The sequence below is a fragment of the Hypanus sabinus genome, chromosome 18 (genome assembly GCF_030144855.1).
Source record: "Hypanus sabinus isolate sHypSab1 chromosome 18, sHypSab1.hap1, whole genome shotgun sequence".
Classification (NCBI taxonomy): Eukaryota; Metazoa; Chordata; class Chondrichthyes; order Myliobatiformes; family Dasyatidae; genus Hypanus; species Hypanus sabinus.
This window is the reverse complement of record NC_082723.1, coordinates 17,756,335-17,780,470: the sequence shown is the minus strand read 5'-3', so window position 1 is coordinate 17,780,470 and position 24,136 is coordinate 17,756,335. Positions and strand designations below refer to the sequence as shown.

At 38.1% G+C, this 24,136-nt stretch overlaps 1 protein-coding gene across 2 annotated transcripts in view; it reads left to right on the top strand.

The window, feature by feature from the left end:
- Window positions 1-19,495, top strand: part of LOC132407366 (transforming growth factor beta receptor type 3-like) — a 133,899-nt gene extending 114,404 nt beyond the window's left edge. For both annotated transcript variants that reach the window (XM_059993741.1, XM_059993742.1), the window contains exons 15-17: window positions 6,747-6,785; window positions 10,819-10,923; window positions 13,836-19,495. In XM_059993741.1, the coding sequence (XP_059849724.1) occupies window positions 6,747-6,785; window positions 10,819-10,923; window positions 13,836-13,954 (263 nt within the window). In that variant the 3' untranslated portion in view covers window positions 13,955-19,495. The remainder of the gene's footprint in view (window positions 1-6,746; window positions 6,786-10,818; window positions 10,924-13,835) is intronic.
- The last annotated feature ends 4,641 nt before the right edge of the window (window positions 19,496-24,136 follow it).

Sequence of the window (24,136 nt, the reverse complement as noted above, 5' to 3'; positions counted from 1 at the left end):
CGCACGTACTGTGGTCTGCCAGTTAGGTAATCAATAATCCATGACACCAAGGAAGCATCCACCTGCATCACTGTCAGCTTCTCACCCAGCAGAGCAGGGTGGATGGTGTTGAATGCACTGGAGAAGTCAAAAAACATGACCCTCACAGTGCTCGCCAACTTGTCCAGGTGGGTGTAGACACAGTTCAGCAGGTAGATGACGGCATCCTCAACTCCTAGTCGGGCTGGTAGGCGAACTGGAGGGGGTCTAAGTGTGGCCTAACCATAGGCCAGAGCTGCTCTAGAACAAGTCTCTCCAGGGTCTTCATGATGTGGGAGGTCAATGCCACCGGTCTGTAGTCATTGGAGCCACTGGGGTGCGGCGTCTTTGGTACAGGAACGAGGCAGGATGTCTTCCACATCACAGGAACCCTCTGGAGACTCAGGCTCAGGTGGAAGATATGGTGAAGTACTCCACTTAGCTGGGGGGCACAGGCTTTGAGCACCCTGGGGCTGACACCATCCGGGCCTGCAGCCTTGCTTGGATGGAGACGTTTCAGCTGTCTTCTCACCTGTTCAGCTATGAAGCCCACTGTGGTGGTTTCAGGTGTGGGAGGGGTGTAGTCACGAGAGCAGGGTGGGGGGCTGTGAGGAGGGCTAGGAGGGGAGAGTGGAGTATGTGTTGGTTGGGGGCTGACAACAGATGAATCACGTGGGGGATGGGCAGGGGCCACAGTGTCAAATCTGTTGAAGAACAGGTTAAGTTTGTTGGCCCTGTCTACACTGCTTTCAGCTCCTCTGTTGCTAGTTTGCTGGAACCCAGTGATGGTCCTCATCCCACTCCAGACCCCTCTCATGTTGTTCTGCTGGAGTTTCCACTCAAGCTTCCTCCTATACCTGTCTGTAGCCTCCCTGATCTTGGCTTTCAGGTCCCTCTGTATTGTCCTCAGCTCCTCCCTATTTTCATCTCTAAGTGCCCTCTTTTTAGTGTTCAGGATGTCCTTAATGTCCTTTGTTACCCATGGCTTGTTATTTGAATAATAAGGACAGTTCTTGCTGGAACATTGCAGTCCACACAGAAGTTGATATAACCAGTGATGCACTCTGTGAGCTCATCAAGGTCCTCTCCATGTGGCTCACAGAGGGCCTGCCAGTCTGTCGCCTCAAAACAACCCTGGAGTGCCTCATAAGCCTCCCCTGACCATTTCCTCACTGACCTCGAGGTTGCAGGTTTACTCTTCACCAGAGGCACGTAGCAGGGTTTGAGATGCACCAGGTTGTGATCTGACCTTCCCGGTGGGGGGAGGGGAGAGGAGCTGTAAGCATCCTTAATGTTAGCATACATCAAGTCACAAAGACAAATGTAACTTTGATCTGGAGGAAGTTTTTGGAGTTTCCTTCAATTGAAGTTGTTTAATATTAGATTGTGTTTAGCCATCTGAATGAGAGTGTTTGTGGAAAGGAACTGGATAGGCCTATATTCAAGGAAGAAGCAAAGGGCTTGCGGAACCTCCTGATGTGGGATGGAAATGTATGTACATGGAGAAGTTAAAATGGTTAGGATGGGGAAATGAAAAAATGTCAGTGATAAAGGATTTCCAAAGAATTACAAGTGTTATAAAGAAGCAGCTGAAACAGGGAAAAAAATATTGAGTCAAGGGAGGAATAAATGAGTATAGTAGGGCAAGAGCAGGCTGGAACAATGGGTCTGCCCAGACAGTGCTGCTATGGATCCTGAAGGATTACTTTCATTCAGTCCGAACTTCTGGTTGTCCAGTTCACCAGTTCACCATCCCCTTCCCCCACTGCGACATTTCTGTTTGTGGCCACCAACTTTATTCCAATGAGGCTCAACTCAAGTTTGAGGATCAGCGCAACAACATCACAATTGATGAAGGACTATTAACCTGAAACTTTTACATTGTTTCTCTCTCCACCCATTCTGTCTGAGCAGCTGAGTATTTTTGATTTCTATCACTTCAACCTTTTGCACAAAATTTAGCAGAAGCCTGGGTCCATGGATCTTTGGACAACAAAGTATGTCATAATTTTACCCACTTTATTCCTGTGGATCAGATAAAACTATATCAGATAAAGCCTTACTGCCTACGGGAAAGATGAAAATTTGGATTTTGGAGGAGTGGAAATAGAATGAGATTTTTTATGAAGTAAGCAGAACCCCACAGTTAAATGCAAAGTTTGTTCAAGATCCATTTGGTTCCATTGTTATAATTCTGGAATTCTAGATTAGAATGAGTTAAATCTGCTGTAATGATGAGAATAGGGTGTCCTGGTTTCTAATTCATGCAAATCTATAAATGAGCAATCTGAAGTTTTCCAACTGGCTTCCTCTTCTCTGACAACTTGCCACAGAAGTTTTTCATTCAATTTCTTTTCCCAGTAATACAGTTACCATAGTGATGGACATGAAATATTACATTGAGTCAGGGTGGGATTGTCTTTAGGAAGGAATGGAAGATGACCTTTATGGCAAGATGTCAAACATTTCAGATATATTATGATCAGAGAGGGGGAAGCAGGAGATTTGTTTGTATCTTCTATATGGACAGAAGCCAGTAAAAACAATGCCATTAATTCTAATGTGACAAGAGCAAATAAAACTAAGATTAGTGCTTTCAACCTTTTGGACTGGAGCATAAGTTTTTGGAATTATGGATGTATAACTTACAGGAGCCTTTCCTGTTTGGTTTACGGCTCCATTCCAGTAGCACCCTAGTACTATTTCAACTTGACATCCTTCTTTGAATAATTTTTCATCTTTTTGTCTCATAGGGGGACCTTAATTTTTTTTACAATACACTGCAGAAATTCCTATTGTCTGAAATTCTATTAAAAGGTATCAGTGGAAGAGCAAAATCAAAATAATGGCACTCTTTGTGAACCTGTGAACACTGTAAGGTTACTGAATAATGAGGTGGGGGGCTTTGGAGAGGGGAAGAAATATTATTTGTTCTGATCCAGTCCTCATCAAGCCTAGCTGTAATTCTCTGAATACATTGGAAAATAATGAAATGCTGGAAGTGCCCTTGGCCTCTTTGAGATTCAGCACAATATAATTAAACAAAATAAACTGCAGATGTTGCAAAGTTAAATGATAATGCTGGAAATATTCCACAGGTCAAATAGCAAATGTAGAGAGAGAGAAACAGATGTTTCATTGATGAACTTTCATCAGTTCTATTGAAAGTTCATTGACTTGAAATGTTAACTCTGTCCCCCTTTCCACAAAAGCTGTTTGATCTGCTGAATAATTACTGCATTCTTTGATTTTATTACTCCATAATTATGTGAGGAAGAGTTGAGCAGAACTGCATGCAATACTCTAAGTGCACTCTATCCAGAGTTTTGTAAAGTTACAACATTATAATGCATTCTGTGCTCTGACCTTGAAGTCTGCCATATGGCTTTTTCATTGCCCCATCTACATATGTTTTCAATTTTCAGGGATCTATGAATTGGTATCCAGCATTTCTTAGTACTCCATTATTTACAGTATATATCTTCCTCCTATTTCATTTCCTAAATGCATCATCACACACTTATTGGGGTTAAATATCAACAGCCAACAATCTACCTGACTTTCCATCTGATCAATATTCTGCAGTAGTCTTAGTCAACCTTCCACACTATCTGTATTTTTTGTTATCTGCATAATTTCCATGTTGGTGTATGTGATTTAATGTGGATGAGTGAAAAGATCAGAACAGATGTTGAGTGCCAGACAGTCCATTTCTGTGCTGCATAACCCTATGATTCTATTACTATGGCCTAAGAAGAATATCACTACTAAGCTCATAAAAAACTTAAATCATTGTTTATTTATTCAAAGTACATAATCTCAATGCGATATGGCAATTTTAATTCATTACTGTAGCTGTGAAAATACAGTAACTTTGAAAGAAATTGACATATTTGGCATCTTCCCCATTCCTAAGGAAGGGTCTCAGCCCGAAATCTCATTCATTTCCAAAGACACTGCCTGACCTGTTGAGCTCCTCCAGCATTTCGATCATCTTTAAAAATTTTTTGTGTTTAGTACGTTTGAAAGATCTGTTTTTCTGTTGCTGAGTTGTTTACAGTTGGGGTGTCTCACAGGTCCAAGATACTTTCCTTCCTGTCTTACAATTTTCTTCACCTTTCCTGAAGCAAATTTTCTTTCCTTTTCTGCAGCTGTGCTGAAGCTTGGTTCCTGTTTCACTTATGATATTTGTTCTATTTTAAAACAGCATTAGAACATTTTTAGATGTGTAACTGAGGTGAAGTTGGTTGTAAAATTAGTAACCAACAAAAGATTAAATAGATAATTGCATTCTGTGATACCAACTATTTTAAAAGAGATTATAGCTGGATTTTGGTAAGTGCAAAATTGAATATAAAGTGGTCCTCAGATTCATCAGCATAATTGGTGTAAGCTGAAGAGAGTACCTTGCTGCTGTAGACATATAATAAGGAAAGGCATCAATTTCATGCTGAGATAGTTGGTTATCAAGTAAATCTCAAAAGAGTTGAAACAGTCTGCTGATGTAGAGTTCAAGAGTCCTGTGGTTCTTTAGAAGTTATTTGTATTATAAAATAAATCTGTCTAAGTTCAAAGATAATTTATTATCAAAGTACATACAGTATATGTCACTATACACAACCCCGAGATTCTTTTTTTGTGGGCATACTCAATAAATCCACTGACCATAAAAAATCAATAAAAATGCACCAATCAATGCAAAAGACAACAAATACAAAAAGGAAAAAAGAAATAATAATAAGCAATAAATATCAAAAACATGAGATGAAGAATCCTTGGTCTTGCAGACACTGAGTAAGTGTTTGTTTGTTGTTATGGCACCATCCAGACAGATTTTCAATCTCCCTCCTATATGTGGATTCATCACCACCTTTGATTCGGTCTACGGCAGTGGTGTTGCCAGCAAACTTTAAATATTGCATTGGAGTTGTAAAGTGTAAAGCCATTATTCACAGCTGCTGAGAAATCCTGACTGACAAATTCCTTAATTAAGTTCTTAAAAGAGTTTTAATAATGCCACAATTATATTAATGCCGGCTGGTGGTGTAGTGGCATCAGTGCTGGACTTCAGGGCAAGAGGTCCCAAGTTTGAATTCGGCCGGCTCCCTTATATGCTCTCCATCTGTGCCTGGGTTGAGTGTTGAGCTAGCAACTTGACCTTGTGAAAAAAAATCCTAGAGAGGGGTGGACTCCGCCAGGTTTCAGGTGCCCAAGACATGCTGTATGATGAACAATCACCAAAAAGATTGGTGCAAAACGCTTGTCATGACGGTGCCCCGATGACTCCACCAGGAGTTAACGGTGCGCGCACAGATTCACACAATTAATAAGAGTATCAAAGCCGGAATGGAAGAAGTCCCATCCAGGGGTTTTATGTCAGAACAACAAGTGAATTGCAATCGAATTTCAGAGAATCAGAAGTTGATTCTAAAAGTAATAACTAACGCTCTTATTTCTCTGCTCTTTTTCCCCTTAGTCATGCAAAATAACTCCCCCCTCCCACCTGAACCCAACTCTATCCCCATCATTTATGAACCTCTCAGTTGGTAGAATCATGTGAAGTTAATTAATAGAAGCAGGAGGCAGTAATTTGGCCTCTTCCATGTGTTCTGCCACTCACTATGATTATGGCTCATCTTTTACTTGAGCATTCTTTCCTTTGCTGACTGTTTTCCATGATATCCAAAAATCTGTGCTATCTTGATAAATTAGGTTGAAAATACCACTGCCTACTGCGTAAAGACATTTCTTGCCTCAAAGGTTAAAAATGGTGGGTGGCAATGCAATTAGAATTAATAAACATGGATATAAGTAATTGATAGTTGAGAAAAATGTGCTCACAAATTAAAATCAGTACTATATGAACATTCATATTTGAATATTTTAATTAAATTCATTAATGAAGTAAGAGGATCTGTAACAGAAATTTGCTGGAGTAAGAACTGATTTTAATAAAAATGATTACATAATCAAAAAGACAATGGCAGACTGGCATACTAAGCTGGCTGCGGTACAAAAGCAAGAGTAATGGTAAATTATTTTCATTCTGGAGAATGTATCGACAGATTTCCAGTTTAACTTGGGACCACCTTTTTAATATCTACCAGTGAGCCTGATTGGATATTTAGGGCACCATTTGAAAATTTATAAATAATGCAATTCAAATGGTAAATAATGGGAAAGCATGGGGAAATGATGGACTGCTTAAATGTTTGGTAGATTAAATTTTAATATTGATACATGTCAAATTGGTGCATTTTGGCAGTAAGCATAAGATAAAAGAACATAGTAAATTATACACTTTGAGAACTTGTAGGAAGACAGGTGGAACGTAGAACATTACAACATAGAGTAGCAGGAAGGCGTCTTCACTGGTATACAAATCTTTGAGGATAGTGGGAGAAATTGAATTAATTATTTTTAAATGTGTTCCTTGATTTAAAAATGATATTAGCATAAAACAAATTATGCTAAACTTATAAATACTACTTCAACTTCTTGTGGAGTATTTTACCAGTTCTATGGTAAAGGAATTTTGGGAAAAAATGTAATGTTTAATAGAATGACTGAATATTTTCCACGGTCTACAAAATAAAACTGGTTCTGTAATGATTTTTAGAATTAGTAATTGACTAGTAATGTTCATTAACAATTAAAATGATGAATAGAGAAGACTTGCCCCCTATTATTAGAAATATGTAAATAATTTATTCATTTTTATTTTCTAGATTGTCCCAAATCCCCGGACCCCACAATTGTCAGTCCAGGTGAGTTCTTTGCTTTTATTACTTGAAAATGTTGTCATATCATAAGGTTGATTAGTCTATATAGGAACATAAACTAAAGGGTCTGAAAAGCTATTTAAATTACTATTGTACATTAGTTGGACCAATATTTCATGCAGGATATTCTCTTTGTGAAATAAGTGCATACCTGATTTTTTTTGCCTTTGGGTGTCCATTTAAAATGGCAACTGTATTTGAGAATATTTTTACATTGAGAACACATTTCTCAGAACATTTTGCAGTATGGGTTGAAGCAGTGACAACCCTGTATCTTGGCAGCAGTCATGATTCAATACTGTAGGCCATTGTTGCACCTTTTTTTAAACTAACTCCGTGGTTCAGTAAACAGCATTTAACACAGGGCTTTTATCTCTTCACGTGGCTTTTAACTGGAATCAGAACTCCGACTGTAAGCCGGATGCATCCGATCTTGTCATGAATATGCTCACCACTGATACTCATTTTGGGTTGTCAGATCTCATGAGCTCCAAATGAAAAGTGACTGCCCTCAGTATGATTTCAAAAACCCAGGATAATGGTGAAGTAATAGGAACCTATTGCTGGAATTATGCCCAGCATTAAGAAAGATGATTGTAGATGCTGAAGGCATGTTCAGGCAATATCTTTGCCAGAACCATCTTCGACTATTTTATCTTGTTCGTATGCTGCATAGAACCCTTTGCCGAAGCCATCAGGAGGGAGCAGGGCATAAGAGGGGTGATGCTGCCAGGCAGCGGAGGGTCCCAAGTCAAAACCTCCCTGTACACGGACAATGTCACCGTGTAGCATCTGCGAACAGTTCGAGTAGGTGTCGGGGGCCAGGGTCAACCGCACGAAGAGCAAAGCTATGCTGTTCGTCAACTGGCCCGACCAATCCAGCGTCCCCTTCACCATCAGGTCTGATCACGTGAAGGTGTTGGGGATCTGGTTCGGAGGGGCTGAGGCGTGCAACAAGAACTGGCAGGACTGCCAAGGTCAAAAAGAAACTGGGATTGTGGGGAGGGCGTTCCCTATCGATAGCGGGCAAGAACCTGGTCATCGGGTGTGAGGTGCTCTCAGGGCTGCTGTACTTGGCACAGGGGTGGTCAGTCCCCCACTCCTTCAGCTCGGAAATCACCCGAGCCGTCTTCAGATTCATCTGAAGATCCAAGATGGAGTGGGTCAGACAGACCACAATGCACAAGTCCCTGGACAACGGGGGCAAAAACGTCCCCAATTTCACCCTCACCCTGATGGCCATTTCGTGTGTGGCTGCATCAGGTTGTGTGTGGATCCCAGGTACGTGGGCACCAAGTACCACTATGTGCCTAAGTTCTACCTGTCGCCCTGGCTACTAAGGATGAGTCTGGCCCCTTTACCACACAACACCCCTGTCAGCTGGTCGTTGCCGCCATACCTGTCCTTTGTAGAGAAGTTCTTTCAGGTCAACGCCTTTGACCACAGGGCCATCAGGCAGTGGTCAGCACGTAAGGTCCTGCAGGAGAAGGACATGATGGACACAGTGGGGTGGTTCCCTGAGCAGACTGTCCAGTTCATCTGGCAAAATGCCTTATCGCTAGACCTCACCAACAGGCACCAAGTTCTCGCCTAGCTGGCGGTGAGAGGGGCCCTCCCAGTCCGATCCCTCCTGTACGCCTGGAACGTCGTCTCCACACCCTTCTGCCCACGGGAGGACTGCAGTGAGGAGTCAGTAACCCATCTCTTTGCACTATGGGTTCCGCAGAGGTGTGAAGGAGGACAGTGTCGAGGTTCATCCCTTGCAGCTGCGTAACAGAGGACTCCCAGATCTATGGGCTGTTTCCGGGGACACACACAGAGACCAACATCCAGTGCTGCTGGCAGATCATCAACTCGGTGAAAGACGCTCTTTGGTCGGCACGAAACTTCATGGTCTATCAGCACATGGAGATGTCCGTGGGGGCAATGCTGCCGACTGGCACATTCCCGGCAGCAGGAGTACGTGCTGAGGGACACACTCAAACTTGGTGCAGCCACCGCAAGGGCCCAGTGGGGAAGGACCATAGTCTAGGGTTCTTCTCCCATGGGAGTTAAGAGGTGGGGGGGGAGGTGTATACCCTTGAACAAGTGTATGAAGTAACAGTGCCACCTGGGTGGCAAAAGTGTGGGAATGTAAAGACTGTAACGCAAACATTTATAAAGGACTGAGAGTCATTTAATGGTTTATTGTACATCATTTTATTTTTGCATAAAGTATATTTTGTTTAATCAAGAAAATCAGTGACTTTACATTGAGCATTATTGCCAATGATATCAGCATTCAGCTCCACTATAAGGAAGGAATTCACCACATACAATTTCTTCATCTTGTTCTGCTAGGTTGGTTGAGTATTTTTTCCCTAGAGTGGAGAAGACTGAAAAGGGACTTGATCGAGATTGAAATTGAAGCGGGTGGATTGAATAGAAACTTTACTCCTCCAAGCAGAGATGTCTAAAATCAGAAGGCATAGGTTTAAAGGTGTAATAGGTTCCAAGGGGATCTGAAGTTTTTTGCAGAAGTGTGGTTCTTACACTATGACTTGTCACTCAGCTCCTGGACTTGCCATGTATATCTAGGGCTTTCCTCAAGTAATGAAGTTGTATTTCAGTTTTACTTAGCTCCTTTGTTTTACACGAATTGTCATAACTACCTCATGCAAATCATTAGGTATTTAATTTAATTACTTAATTTAATTGACATTTCAAATTATTTGCCTTTGACTCAAATTGTTTCCAAATGTTTCTGAACATCACCAACTTCTGGAAGCTGAAAGGGGCATCCAATTACTCAAAGCTGGCATGAGGCCAACAGGATGGCCACAGGCAGGACCTTAATGCTACCTGCAGATTTGTTGTTGCACAATTTTCCATGCAGTTGTACATTGCTACGCTCGCTATCCTTCGCAGAAAGGTTTGTTTAGAAAAACAACTTTGACCACATGTCTGTCAGGCAGGGATCAGTATGGTACATCCTGCTGGCCTTGTGGGAGAACAGAATGGATTTCCCAAAAGTACTCTCAAGAACCATTTGGCAAAATGTCTCATCACCAGAACTTTCCAATAAGTATCAAGACTTCACTTGACTGTGGTGGGGGGAGAGGGGGAGGGTGGTTCTTCTCAGTCTTTTCTGAAGTCAAAGTTTCACCTGAAAAGTACACTGCCCCTGAGATGGCTGCATTGAGGATAAAATTATCATCCTCTGCTGTGGAATGATGGTTTTCAAAATTCTGGAAGTGATGCAGGGATCCTTGTTGAATTTCATTCCAAACAGAAGAGTAACAGAGTACTCTCAAATCTATGGGTTTGTTCCCAGGAACGTGTATACAGTTAAGTATAAATTGCTACTGGAAGATCATGTGTTCAGTGTAAGAAACAATTTGGTCTGCCTGAAACTTGAGTCTCGCAGTAACAAGAGATGTTTGTAAGGGAATGAAGCCACCTGGCACATTATAGGCTGTAGAATTACGTGCACTGAACTTGGAGCAGCCAATATATAGGCTTTTTGGGAAAAGATGCAGAATCTGTGGCTTTAGACAGATATTGAGGGATATGACTAAGCCATGTTAAAAAAGTCTCTCGAGCATTTTAATCTGTATTCCCAGAGACAATAAATGTGGCAAAGGAGCCTCATAAATAGAATGTGTAAACACTAAAAATTATAGAACTGATAATTCTATGAATACATAGACCAGGTGACACTATGAATGTAAATAAACCAATGCACTGTTTTTTATATTTTTGTTTACATTTTTAAGAATAAATTTTATTTTAAAGTACTAAAAGTTGCTGCAGCAGCCCACTTTGCCTTACAGAATGAGTGATATGCTGCATGGTCACAAAAACTTATTGCAGCTACAGGTCTATTGCATCGGGTGGGTAATTGTGAGGCATGGACTTGGGTTGATCATAATCAGAGCCCATTATATTTTAGCAGTCTTTGGTGTATGAGAATCTTTTGTTCTTGTTTGTCTAATTTTTTTACTTAAGGTAATCATGTTTTCACTTTTGCTGTGTTAAGGGGTCCAGAGCCTGGAGATGTCAGCCGTATTAGGAATTGTATTTGGTGCCTTTATCATTGGAGCATTGCTAATTGCAGCCCTGTGGTTTTTATATTCACACACTGGTAAGTAGTAATTTCATATTATCCTCTCACTACCTTTATGAATAAATTTACTTTGATATTTTACAGTGCCCTTCAATATCAGCTTTCAACATTCTCTTTTTAATTCTATAAAATACCATAACTTCATGCCTAATCACCTGTGAGTGGATCATTTTGTCAAATCATTAATGCACTATGGGTTGTTTCCAAAAGAGATCATTTTCACATTAAATACAACTTTTGTTTGCATCATTCTCAAGTTCCAAAGAGTGATACAAAACAAAATCAGAAAGTACTAGAAATATTTCAGCAGGTCATGTTTGAATTTAAAGGCAGTATTTCTTAGCAATGCAGATGAACAGGGGGATTTAGTGGTCCATGACCATAGATCCCTCAAAGTTGCTGTGCAGTTGATAGGATTGTTATAAAGGTATATTGCCTTCATCAGTCAGGGGATTGAGTTCAAGAGTTGCAAAGTAATATTGCAGCTCTGTAAAACCATGTTTAGACCACACTTGGAATATTGTATTCATCTGGTTGCCTCACTATGGGAAGGATGAGGAAGTTTTAGAGAAGGTGGAGAAGAGATTTACCAGGATGCTGCCTGGATTAAAGAACGTGTATAAAATGTATAGGTAGAGTGAGATAGGGCTTTTTTTCTTTGGAGCAAAGGATAAGAGGCAAATATCAAGTGGATAGCCAGAGACTTTTTCCCAGGGCAGAAATAGCTAATATGAGGGACATAATTTTAAGGTGATTTGAGTAAAGTATGGGGAGGGATGTCAGAGATTGAAGAACAACAGCAATCTCCTACAGGCAGTTCGCGAAACTTCTTTTATGACTTTTCAAATATAATTCTTCTACTAAGCTACATGCGATTGGAACCTGTGATTTACATTTTCATGATGTATGTTACGGGTCATAGAGCGATCTGGTGCTTTGCTTTCTCTGGGGGAGTTTGGTGAGGTTTTAGTGGAGTGTGTGACCTGGTAGCACTGTCTGCCTGCGTTTAACTGGTCTCTTTCTCACTCACTGTTTTTGGAGGAAGGCGTTTGCATTTTACCAGTTTCTCTCTCCATGATGCTGGAACCTTGGGCCTTGGGGAAGATTTAATCAATGAGGATCGTGGATTGGACTCTGCAATTCATGTTATATGTGTTTCTGATTTTTGGTTACTCCTTTTTTTTTATTGCAATTTTGAGCAATTTTAATCAGGGCAGACTGGCTCTGTGCCCTGCAGTCAACAAATGAAAATGTTAAATTGAATTGAACTGAACATTCCTAGACTGTTTCAATAACTCTGTGGTTTGATGTTTTATATTCTGTTTTTCGCTCATTTTTTACCATTTGCACGATTTTTTTTCCATATTGGATGTTTGATGTTTTCTTTGAAGGGGTTCCATGGTGTTACTTTGTTTTGTGGTTGTCTGTGGGAAGACAAATCTTCGGGTTGTATACTGTATACATAAATAATAAATGTACTTTGAAACTTTAGTGTTTTTTTTACACTATATACATAGAGGTTAGTGCGTGGAACACTCTGAGGGATGGTGATAGAGGAAGACGCATTAGGCACATGTATGAAAGAGAAATGGAGGCCCATGTTGGAGGGAAGGATTAGACTGATAGGAGTAGGTTAAAAGATTGGCACGACATCATGGCCAAAGGGCCTGTACTGTTTTATCTTTTATGTAGCATCTTAGAGATAAACAGAGTGTTAATGTTTCAGGCATGATGGCTTTTCATTAGAATGGCATGATGAAGTTTGGTTCTTAGGACTCAGCTGAAGATGTTGAGTTCAGATATGGTGTCTTTCATTGGAAAAGCTACCACAATTTCAAATGGTCATTAATGAAGGACATTTTTTTAAATTGTACTGTGCAAAATCAGTAATAATCTTTAGAGAGAAAAAAGTGCTGGTTCTGATGTAGATTCTTCAAGTATAATCAGCAATCAATGATGCATGAACTAGGAGATTTAACATAGTTATGGTAGAGTAATGTTCTTTAGGACTAATTCTGGTAAGTTGATGAACTTCAGTTAGTTTGTAAGCAAAGACTGGTATCTTTCAGAGGAATAAGAGATGGGTGCAGTCATTAAGGAAAAGAGGGCATTAATATCCAGAATTCTCTGGCTGCCCAAAGACTTAGCAATTAAAGGACAACTTAAGATAAATATTCGTTTCATAATACAGTAGAAAATTGAGAATATAGAAATTGCAGAGAGGATTTTTAATAGTACTACATTGGAAAGGATTGGTAAATTAGAGTAAGTTCTTTGCAAGCATTTAAAAGCAGGAGAAGACCTATTTGTCCTTTTCTAGATTCCCTGCTAAGTGTCAATGCAATCCTCAATGGCAAGGCCCCTGCAACAAATGATGTCACATGGGTGGGGTGAGAGGGAAAAGGAAATAAACCCTACTCACAAAATAGTTTAAAATAAATGGCATTCATCTATGTCTATCTCCTGGCTTAGCCAGATGAAATCTGTCTAAAACTTTGATACTCAAACATACAATGTTTTCAAAATCAAGCAAAATGTATTAGTCTTTTGGAAGTTGACAATAAAAACACAGAACTATGTAAAATATTGAACAGAACTGAATTAAAAAAAAACAAATTACTTAACATCTAAGAAAAAATAGATATTGGAAATTAGCACATTGAAGTTAGCTAGTTCTGAATATGAATCAGGGTTTTAAAATCAAACTATTTATATATCGTGTGATAATAGTGGGACATTGTCACAGTACTACACTTCAGTAAGCAATTTAATCTGAATCAGTATCTGAAATATTCCACTGCATACTTAAACATATAGCTAAATTAATATTGATGACAACATTTTTGCCAACAAATGAAGGAAATGGTAATACACACAAACTCTAATAGTGCTGGTAAAGAATGTAATTTGGATCTGTTTCTGCTTTGTAGGTTCTTCTGAGAAGAAGCAGGTTATTCCTACCAATCCACCTGCATCTGAGAATAGCAGCACCAACCACAGTATTGGGAGCACCCAAAGTACCCCATGTTCCACCAGCAGTGTTGCATAGCCATCATCAAGAGGACTTCCAACACTGGTTAAAATGAACTGCAACATGCCAACCATCATTTCATCAAAATTCCTGAGTAACTTTGGTGAATGTAGCAGCTATTACAATTTACTTTTAAGAAAGTACTATTGTTAGTATTACATTGCATCAACTTGGATTGAAGTGCCACCTATCAATGGTTGCCTGTGTTTCCTAAAGAATAATGATTTCAGATGATGACTACAATGTGCTAATTATTAAGAATTGATTCAGTTGATTTACCCACGAGGGTAAATGATTAAATTCAATTCCTTGAATTTAAGACTAGATTAAGACATAAAAATTCAAGTAGTTGTTATTAGTGCACTTAAAGAGCTATTTCAAATGGTTTATATGGGATTTAATACATTTTTGGCCCCATGTTTTACATGTTTCATATGAGTGTATGTTAATGATAATACCTATTGGAGGGAGGAGGGTTATTTTTCCATTAATGGTGCTAATATTTACTTACAGATGCTTAAAATTTTAATCTAATCCCTTCAAAAATCCAGGGAAGCATAATTTTAAATTATGATCAAAGAACATTTCCCACTGCATGCATGCTTTGAGGTGTTTTATCATGATAAAGATGCAAATCTACTTGTTTTTGACAGACTTTGACCAGGTTGAAATTGGAATCCATTAAGACCCCCTTATTAGTACAGAGAAAATTGGAAGAGATGCTCACCATGAAATGCAAAAAGAAACATACAGAACAGAATGCATTTTTTTTTACAGTCTATTCTCTAATTGGTCAGCTGTCTCATAAGAAAATTATTTTAAAATAACTAATTTTTAAAAAGGTTTGGTCTCTTGAATTAAAAATATTAAACTATGCAATGTATATATTGGATACCATTGAATTAAGACAATTATACATTTATTTTTACAGAAAATATTATTTACAATAACATCAATTTTCAAAAGGCTCAATCTTACCACTTTATAATCACTAGAAGGCAATCAACTGTAACAGATCACAACTGATTAGAACTTTCTGGCTGTGTATCATATTATATAAAATTTTAAAATAAAAATGGGGGCATGAATAATTTAAGGCATATTACACATGCAAAACTTTGAGGGACAAATACAAATGGCAATTAAATCTTGTCTACAGATAAAATTAACCTTTAAGATGACATGCCAAGGCAGAAATTGTACAAATGCCCTGTTATAATGGTTAATCATGAGGAATAGCACTTAACTCACTAATGAATTTAGAAAGAGTATTTGACCAAGATAATATGAATCAAGTAAACTTAGCAAAAAAAGGAGAAAAACCTATTTTTGAAAATACAAGTTGTAAAGTTAAGTTTTATTTTGTAAATTTACATTTAAACTTGTCATTTATGGACCTCTGAAGAAAGTAATGGCTGCATTAAGTCAGACATACATTATGTTAAAACCTCAGCTATTTATTGATAAATAGTTCATTTAGAATTTTTTGTTAATATGTAAGAAATAAGTTTATCTTTTTCTCGATGATTTAAATGATGGTTTTTTATTCATTAGCAGGCCATTTGGCTCCTCACACTCCCATATATGTTTCTTGTACTAACTCTGTATCACTTGATTCCCTGAAAAACCAAAAATCTATTCAGGTAAATTTGCTTAATTTTCAATGCACTTTTGAAGAAAAAGAAGTATTATTAGCTTACACTCAATGAGAAATACATAACGTTAAAAAAAACACTTGCGTGTCCTCTCCATTATTAAATGAGCCACTTTCAAATTTACGGTTAATAAATACTGAGGAACTAGTCCCACATCCTAATAACACTACTACTGTCACGATTTTAACCTAATTTTACAATAGTGAAAAATAATATCAGAAAATGCTGAAAACCTTCAGCAGATCAAGCGACAGTGATGGGAAGAAAAATAGAGCTAATATTTCAGGTGGAGAACACTTCGTAAGAACTGGCAAGGAATGAAAAGAAGCTTGGTAAGTTGCAGAGAATGGTGGAAGGGAGAATTCAAAACTGGATTCTAAAACTTTAGGTAAATTGACCTACAAGTACCTGGGGTTGCACCTGGATAACAGGCTTGAGTGGAGCACCAACACAGAGGATATGTACAAGAAGGGCCAGAGTCCCCTTTTCTTCCTGAGAAGACCGAGGTCCTTTGGAGTATGCAGACCTCTCCTTCACATGTTCTACCAGGCTGTTGTTGCCAGTACAATTTTCTATGTGATGGTGTGCTGAGGCAATGGCATCAACATGGGTAATGCCAACAGACTCAATAAACTGATTAGAAAGGCTGGCTCTCAAATTGGACACACTGGAGCCTGTGGTAGAACAAAGGACCCTACGAAAAATCCTGGCAATTCTGGACAATGTTTCTCACCCTCTGCATGCCACCATGGCTGACGGAGCAGTTTTAAGTAATAAACTAAGACAACTGCGCTGCTCCAAAGAGCGCTATATGAGGTCATTCTTGCCCTCGGCCATTAGGCTCTAGAATAAGTCAACCTATAGCTGGGAAGTGATGACCCCCGAGATAACAGTCCTAAGATTTTTCTTCTTTCCTATTTCTCTTGTATTTGTATGTATGTGTACATAATTTCCTTTGGGATCAATAAATTATCCATCTATCTAGCTATCTATCTTATCGGTCTATATTTGTTGCCCATTGGCTCAGCTTGTTTATTTTTATGCAGAAGTTGAAGACATGCTCAGCCTGACTGGTGTATCAATAACTGCTCTCATTTGTGTGTAGGCCTCCATTAGTCTCAATAGACCATGGATTTGCACCTTGGAAAGTTTCTAGGGTGCGAGCCTGGGCAAGGTTTTTTTTTAAATGGAAGACTGGCAGTTGCCCAAGTCTTTCCTCTCCACACCACCGATGTTGTCCAAGGGAAGGGCGTTAGGACCCATACAGCTTGGCACCGGTGTCATTGCAGAGCAATGTGTGGTTAAGTGCCTTACTCAAAGACACTCACAGCCTAAGCCAAGGCTTGAACTAACAACCTTCAGATCACTAGACAAACGCCTTAACCACTTGGCCACATGCCAACTGCTCTCATGTACTCACTAACCAGATAACTTTGTATAATTGCTTTATTCCCTTAGCCACCCTGGTTTTACCTTTTCAGAAATCAACTCTCACCTTCCCATTCTCTACAGACTTCTTTTGATTCCTTCCAGTTCTGATAAAGGATTGTCCACCTGAAAAATCAACCCAGTTTGCAGATAGTTAATCCATTCTTATTGAGGAAGAGAAACGCATTTAAATTTCAGTCATATAACACAAAACAGACCTTTGTACATGTCGGCCAAGATGTCCATCTCAGCTAATCTCGGTTGCCTGCGTTAGGCTCAGATCCCTAACATTTCCTATCCCTGTACCTGTTGATGTGTCAGTAGTTCCACATGGACTTACATTTTAATGTAGCAAATGTTCATTTATTGTGAAAAAATGTACATCATCTCCATGTCTTCATTTCATCAACTGATGATTATTCAATTCTCACCATTAGTAATAAATTTGTGTGCATCAAAGGTGAATTAGAAACAGAGTTGCTCTAATTCACAAATGTGCATACTTTAAGTTGCATGTTTCAATCTTCATGGATCAACTATCAAATGAATTTTGAATTTTCCTGTAGTAGCTATGCTTACTAAGTTCTTAGGCAAAAGTGCTCAAACACATTTCATACAGGTCATACCATTATTAAAATTATAGAGGCTTACTGAAAGTTTGTTCTGAAAGCATCCTTAAGTCAAAATCCTCAACTTTTGAAGGATACGAAAGATTAAAAAACTGCATGTTTTCAAAATATCAAGAACTTAGTAATGGAGAATCTTAATTAAATCACAGGAATGACAATACAGCAGTTGAAATTTTGTAATATTTCAATGTTTTTATGATCCCATTTTAGATTGTATAGTAAATCAAGTTATGAAATTTATATGCAATATTGGTATTATAAGATCAATCCATGTGGCTGACAGTCATATACATTAAATAACCAAGTAAAATTTTATTACTTGTTAATAATTATACACTATCAGCAACAACAATGTAAATATACAGATGAAGAACCATGCTGGATACATTTTTCAGTTGTTCAATGATGTGCAAAGTCAAAAGGAGCTTTTGGGAGTTCCTTCTCATTTCCACTGAGCAACTGAGAGTGTTGAATTAAAAAATATTAACAACCAAATCAAGGATTTTCAAAATAAGCCAATCCTTACCAACTCTATACTTACAACATTCCATCTAAATTTGGTGGCATATTCTTCTATTCCATTTTTTTCATGTGTTTATCTCCCTTAAATGCATCTATGAATTTATTTAACTGCTCTTTGGATTGAGTATTTTCCAATGGATTTACTAGATCTTGTCATATTATTTTGGTTTCCCCCAGAAGTGAAAAGATCTCTCAAGTATACCCTTTCAAAATAACTTATATTTCCTATACTGTAAAAGAATAAACAGCTTTAGTTCCTTAGGTCCAGAACACATTCCAGGATGCAAATAGCTCTGAATTCCTTTTTTTTTTAAAAAAAAGAGTTCCTATGAGTGCTTTTCCTTCCCATATCTTAGAATGTTTCATTTTAAATCATTTTGAAAATTATCATATTTTTAACATTTTTGTAGAACTACATATTCCTATGTCTACATTGTTCAAAAAATAATGCTAATATCTGCATTTCTTTGAAGGCCATGTTATGTTTTCACAACTTTAACAAAGATGAAACCATTTCAGATATCAACTAGAGACATAAAATCTCATTAGTCATATGTATACTTTAAAAGGACCTTAAATTATTTTCTTTTGTGTATACTCTATGGCTATTTACATTTTCTCTGGATAATGGCATTAAAATTGCCTCTGGAAATGTTGACTGTTTTCATCACTTCCAGACAGAAAATTGTTTCCAATAAACACAAAATGCTGGTGGAAACTATTGTTTCCAATAGTTAAGTATCAAAATTGAATTACTTTTGCCCCTGTCTCTGCAGTTTCTCTTCTAAAAAAAATGCTTCACTGAAGTATTTCACTTAGAATAATAATTTGATATCAAAATTAAGCTTAAGAATCTCCAGTTACCATAATATTCATTGAAACTCTAGCTAGTGAAAGATACTTAATATTTTGTTTATATATACTGTTTATACAAACTCTTATCCTATGTACTTTATGCAGTTATGTGATTTTAATGTCTTCGAAGAAGACAAATTTATTGACCTGTATCAGTCTTATGAGAGGTATGTATATTATTACTCTGTTAGTATGTTTAACTGCACTGAACTCAGAACTATGTAGACTAAAACATGCAAATCATTATTAAAATGTTGTAAACTAAAAGAAGTTTACAGAGGACCAAATACACTCATTAAAGTGCATCAGAAATAAAAAAAAAGGATTTGGATTTGAGTGAGTTTATCATCTTTAACTAATGTTAAGTGGATACATTGTGTCTAGTGAGAAACCAGTTGCTAAAATTCGTCACATCAATGTTTTAAACCGTATTAAGCAAGAAGTACATGAATAAATGGAAACAAGGAATATTTATATCTTTCAAGTACTTTGTCTTAATTGTGGGTCATTTTGAGCATGAATCATTTTACTTCAATTTGTGTGAGGGATGCAAGGAGCCTGCATACATATTTCTTTAAAGATAACTATAACTCTACAAGGAATACAAGGTCTTGAGATGGCTATGTGCCTGACACTCTGAGGAAACCAAAACACCTGTTTTAATGTGTACCATTTTTCTGTTGAATTACATTGTGTAGTAATATCACAATTAAAACACAAAGCCGTTAAGAGACACAGCAAAACCAGATTTTGCTTAGATTTAATTTAGTTACCTCCTCCAACTTCTTTCACCCCACCACCTATTACAGGGTGTGAGACTGGCAATGAACTCTGGGCCTTGGCTTTCATTCCTTCCAAATCCCTGAGAAAAGGATGTTGGAAGAAAACGATAAAGACCTTGAGTTCACTGACAATCCGAATATTTACAATCACAGACTCTCCACTAACCTGCATTCAACTAATTTTAGAACGCTGATCTTCAGGTCCACAACTGAGCAGCAAGATCCTAAGAAGGGACAGGGTCTTGACCAGCATGTCAGGTTGAAGTGGCAAGCCCGAACAAGTTCCCTAGAACTACTCTGGAACACTTTTAACTGCAAAGCATTAGAACATAGAAAAATTACAGCACAATACAGGCCCTTCGGCCCACAATGCTGCGCCGAACAAGTACGTACTTTAGAAATTACCTAGGGTGTTACTTCCAGTTTTGTCAGATACCTTTGATTTTAGAAATGTCTAAAACATATTAAAACAAAATAATTAAAAACTGCTTTATTCCCTATGCAATTTCCACTCAATGGAAGGTCCTGTGGATCTGGCACAGAATCCATGAGTACACTCATCAGAATAAATATTGTGAATGTGAAAAAGATCCTGCCTGCTGCAGTACTAATTCCACGGGGAAATTCAGTGGCAGAATACAGCCAAGAAATAGTTGGCAGAGCTCAGCCAGTAAGTTCTGGACTTTCTCATTCACATGGGTGTTCTGAAATTCTAACAATGTTCAGCAAAATCTAGACCATTACATTCACATGTGATTTATATTTATTAACTAAGTAATAAATACAATTAATTTAAAAGTCATCAATTATGTTACTTTGCCATTTCCAAACTAAGTTCTCAGGCTCTGGCTATTTGGAATAATAGTGATGGAACCACTTGCCTGGATCCATTAATAGACTATACTCTTCCGGAGAACTGATTGCCAGGGGAAAAATCCTAAACTAAACCAGCTGCTGCTTTTGTGACATTGTGGTTTAGAAGTTGATAGTCAACTGCAAACAGGACAGGAGCACATAAGAGAAACTAGTGGGTCAATTAAAACAATAAAAATGTGTCTTTATGAGCGATCTAATCTGCACTAATGGATCTGATGCAGTGTGTCATATAAAACATAAATAATTTCTCAGGCAGTTTATGTTAAAAGAACCACTGGCTTGAATTTTTTTGTTTTTGATGACTTCTGTGTCAGGAGTTATTGAAGCCAGTCTGCCCTCCCAATCACTTCAATTGTCCAGAGACTCATCTCTGACCAGTTTTCCCATTCATACCCTGATTATAAAACAGACCATCCCCGGAGTGGTGTCATGACAGACCCACTTCAATAACAGGATTTCAAACAGAAAGATCAACAAGAGTCATGATGAGCTAGAAAACAGGAGATACAGGAAGTCACTGAAGAATCCTAAGCCTATTTGGAGGAAAATTACACCAGCAGTCACATACTTATATTTTAAAAAAAGCCACTCATTCCACAGCATTGCATGTGTGCGTGATGAAGGAAGAGGTGAAAGTTCCAGTCAAGTATGATTGTAAAAAATTTCAGTCTAATGAAGCTATAAATCAAAGGCTAGAGTTTATAAAGCTCTTATTTGCTCCCTTCAGGTAATTAGGGTAAAAATGACTGCTAATTTGAGTGCTACAGCAGTAGGACATGCTTTGGTACAGAAATTATTGACGTGCCATATAATGAATACAAAGCCTTGAATTGAACTATTTCACTGGCTAGAGGGATAATTAATGCATCTGTTTTAATCTTCTAAAATCTTACCTTCAGGGTTCTATTGGATTGGGAAAAAAACAAATGTAGCTCTTTAGTCAAAAACATATAGGAAGCAGGAAACTGCAGGCCAATCAGCTTAACATCTGTCATAGGGAAAATATCAGAAGTTATTACATGCAACTCCTGCATCACAGTAATGGAAATTCATCACCATGGAATTCACAAATCACAAATGTTTGAGATATGGATTAAAAGTTTATCTACATGGAATTAGTGCGCTAATTTTTGTTGTCTCTATGCATGGGCAGATTATGTGCCTTCACATTATGTAACACCAGGGTAGCTAGTATTAGGGAGACTCTCTCAGAGGACTTGTAAAGATTTAAGGTACACAGACACAATCAACATGATTTAGTGAGTGGGAAATCATGTTTGCCTTATTGGAAGTAATATGATGTAAATAAAAGGAAAAAATGGGAGAGGTAGTGTAGTGGGTAGTGTAATATTACAGTCCCAGCAACCCAGGTTCAAATCCACTGCTGTCTGTAAGGAGTTGGTAATGTTCTCCCACATTCCAAAGTTCACATTCGTATGGTCACAAGATGCTGGTATAAAGAACACCAGGTACTGTAGTCCACCCCACTAGCCGAGTTGCTGGCTAGTGATGGAGTTTTGCAGCTTGAACTTGTTGAATACCATGTCATCATCTGCTACAGCTACCCAGGGTAGAATGTGTCAGAGGCGATGTGTGGTCCAACAAATTGTGCAAATCATTGTCTTGGACATTTTTCTTGTGATCGCAAGACCCTGTCTAACATTGGTAATGTAGAATACTATAAGTGCAGTTCATTTGTGAGACCAACAGCGAGGGAGCTGTATGGCCTTAGTTTTTACGCATACCAGACTGTCAAGCTGTGGCATTTCCTTTTACAGCAACCAGGGGAAGGGGCAGTGTGGGAGAGAGCAGAGGCTTGGCAGATGTGTTGGAGTCCTTGCTGGGTTACTGGCTAGCCCCTCCCATTGGTGCTGCTCTTTAGTGTTCACTCAGTGGAAAACAAGCTGGATTATGTTTGTTTGCAGCCACACCAGCATGTGATGAGGAAATGTTGAATGCTTAGGAATTGCAGAAACATGGCACCAGGACAACATCCCATGCATAGTCAATATACAGTCCATGAACCTTAGAAACTTTAGCTATTTTTTTTTGTCTGACTGGATGTGCTATTGTCATGTTCAATGTGATGTGTGTAAGTTGTACTGGGTTTTGCACCTTGGCCTTAGAAATGTTGTTTCATTTAGCTGAATATATGTGTACGGTTCAATGACAATTAAACTTGGACTTAATTAGTTGTATGGATGCAATTGGGCAGCAAGGGCTCATTGGGCTGGAAAACCCTTTAACCATGCTGTATAACAAAAATCCTTGATGTAGATAATATATTGGCTCAGAAGAATTGTTTGGCTAATGGAAAACTGTAGGTGTCCATTTTGTTCTCTCGTCAGCATAATCCTATGCCGGAACCTCAGCTTTTTACTAGTTATGGTGAATGAATGAAGTTACCAAAGGCTTGATTGCTAATTTTGCTGATGGTCTAAAGGTGGTGGAAATTAAACTGTAGGTGACAAAGAGATAGCTTAACTGAATGGGCAAAGATCTGGTAAATGGATTATAATGGGCAATGAAATTATCCATTTTGGCATGTAAAATTAAAAGAGAAGAATGTTGTCCAAGATTACCTGGTGAGATTTTGCAGAGCTTTCAGATGGCAATAAATTTGAGGGTTCCAGTGCCTGATTTATAAAATATACTGATATGCCAATACTACAATTAATTAGGAAAGCTCAGAATGTTATTGCTTTATGTTAATGAAAACAAAACTAGGGAGATTAAACCAGTCATATTGCAAAATGATAACCTAACACATGTCGGGGGTTGGCAATGCTGGACTATTGACTATTTCCCCAATTAATTCACCTTGAGATGCTATACAATAAATTTTCCAGCGAAGCCAGCAAGTTAGTGTGGTGGGGGAAATGTACTTAAGGTCTGACAAGCTAAGCTTGCATCTGCTGGAATTTGAGTGAGAACGGACAAACAACTCTGAGCTAATTCCACACCCTACAAGCTCACTATCAAGAACTCTACAACTTATGTTTTCAGTACTTTATCATTTGCACAATTTATCTTCTTTGGCACATTGGTTATTTGTCAGTCTTTATTTATGTAGTTTTTCATAAATTATATTGCATTTATTTTCCTGTAAATGCCTGAAAGAAAATGAGTATTGGGGTAGTATATGGTGACATATATGTACTTTAATAAATTTACTTTGACTTTGAAGGTCCTGCAGGGGCTTGACAGAGGATGTAGAGAAGTTATTTTTTTGTGGAAATATTAGAGGAGATTCTATTCAGAAATAAGGAATCACTCATTTAAGATAGATTGATTTTTTTGAAATATATATAAAAACTTGGGTAAAATAACCATCTTAATAGCATTAATCCGACCTATCAGAGATAAAGATACTGGTGACCACTTAGTAAACAAACATTTAATCTGATCGATGAAGGGTAAAAAATTAACCTTAAATAAGTCTTTATAGATTTT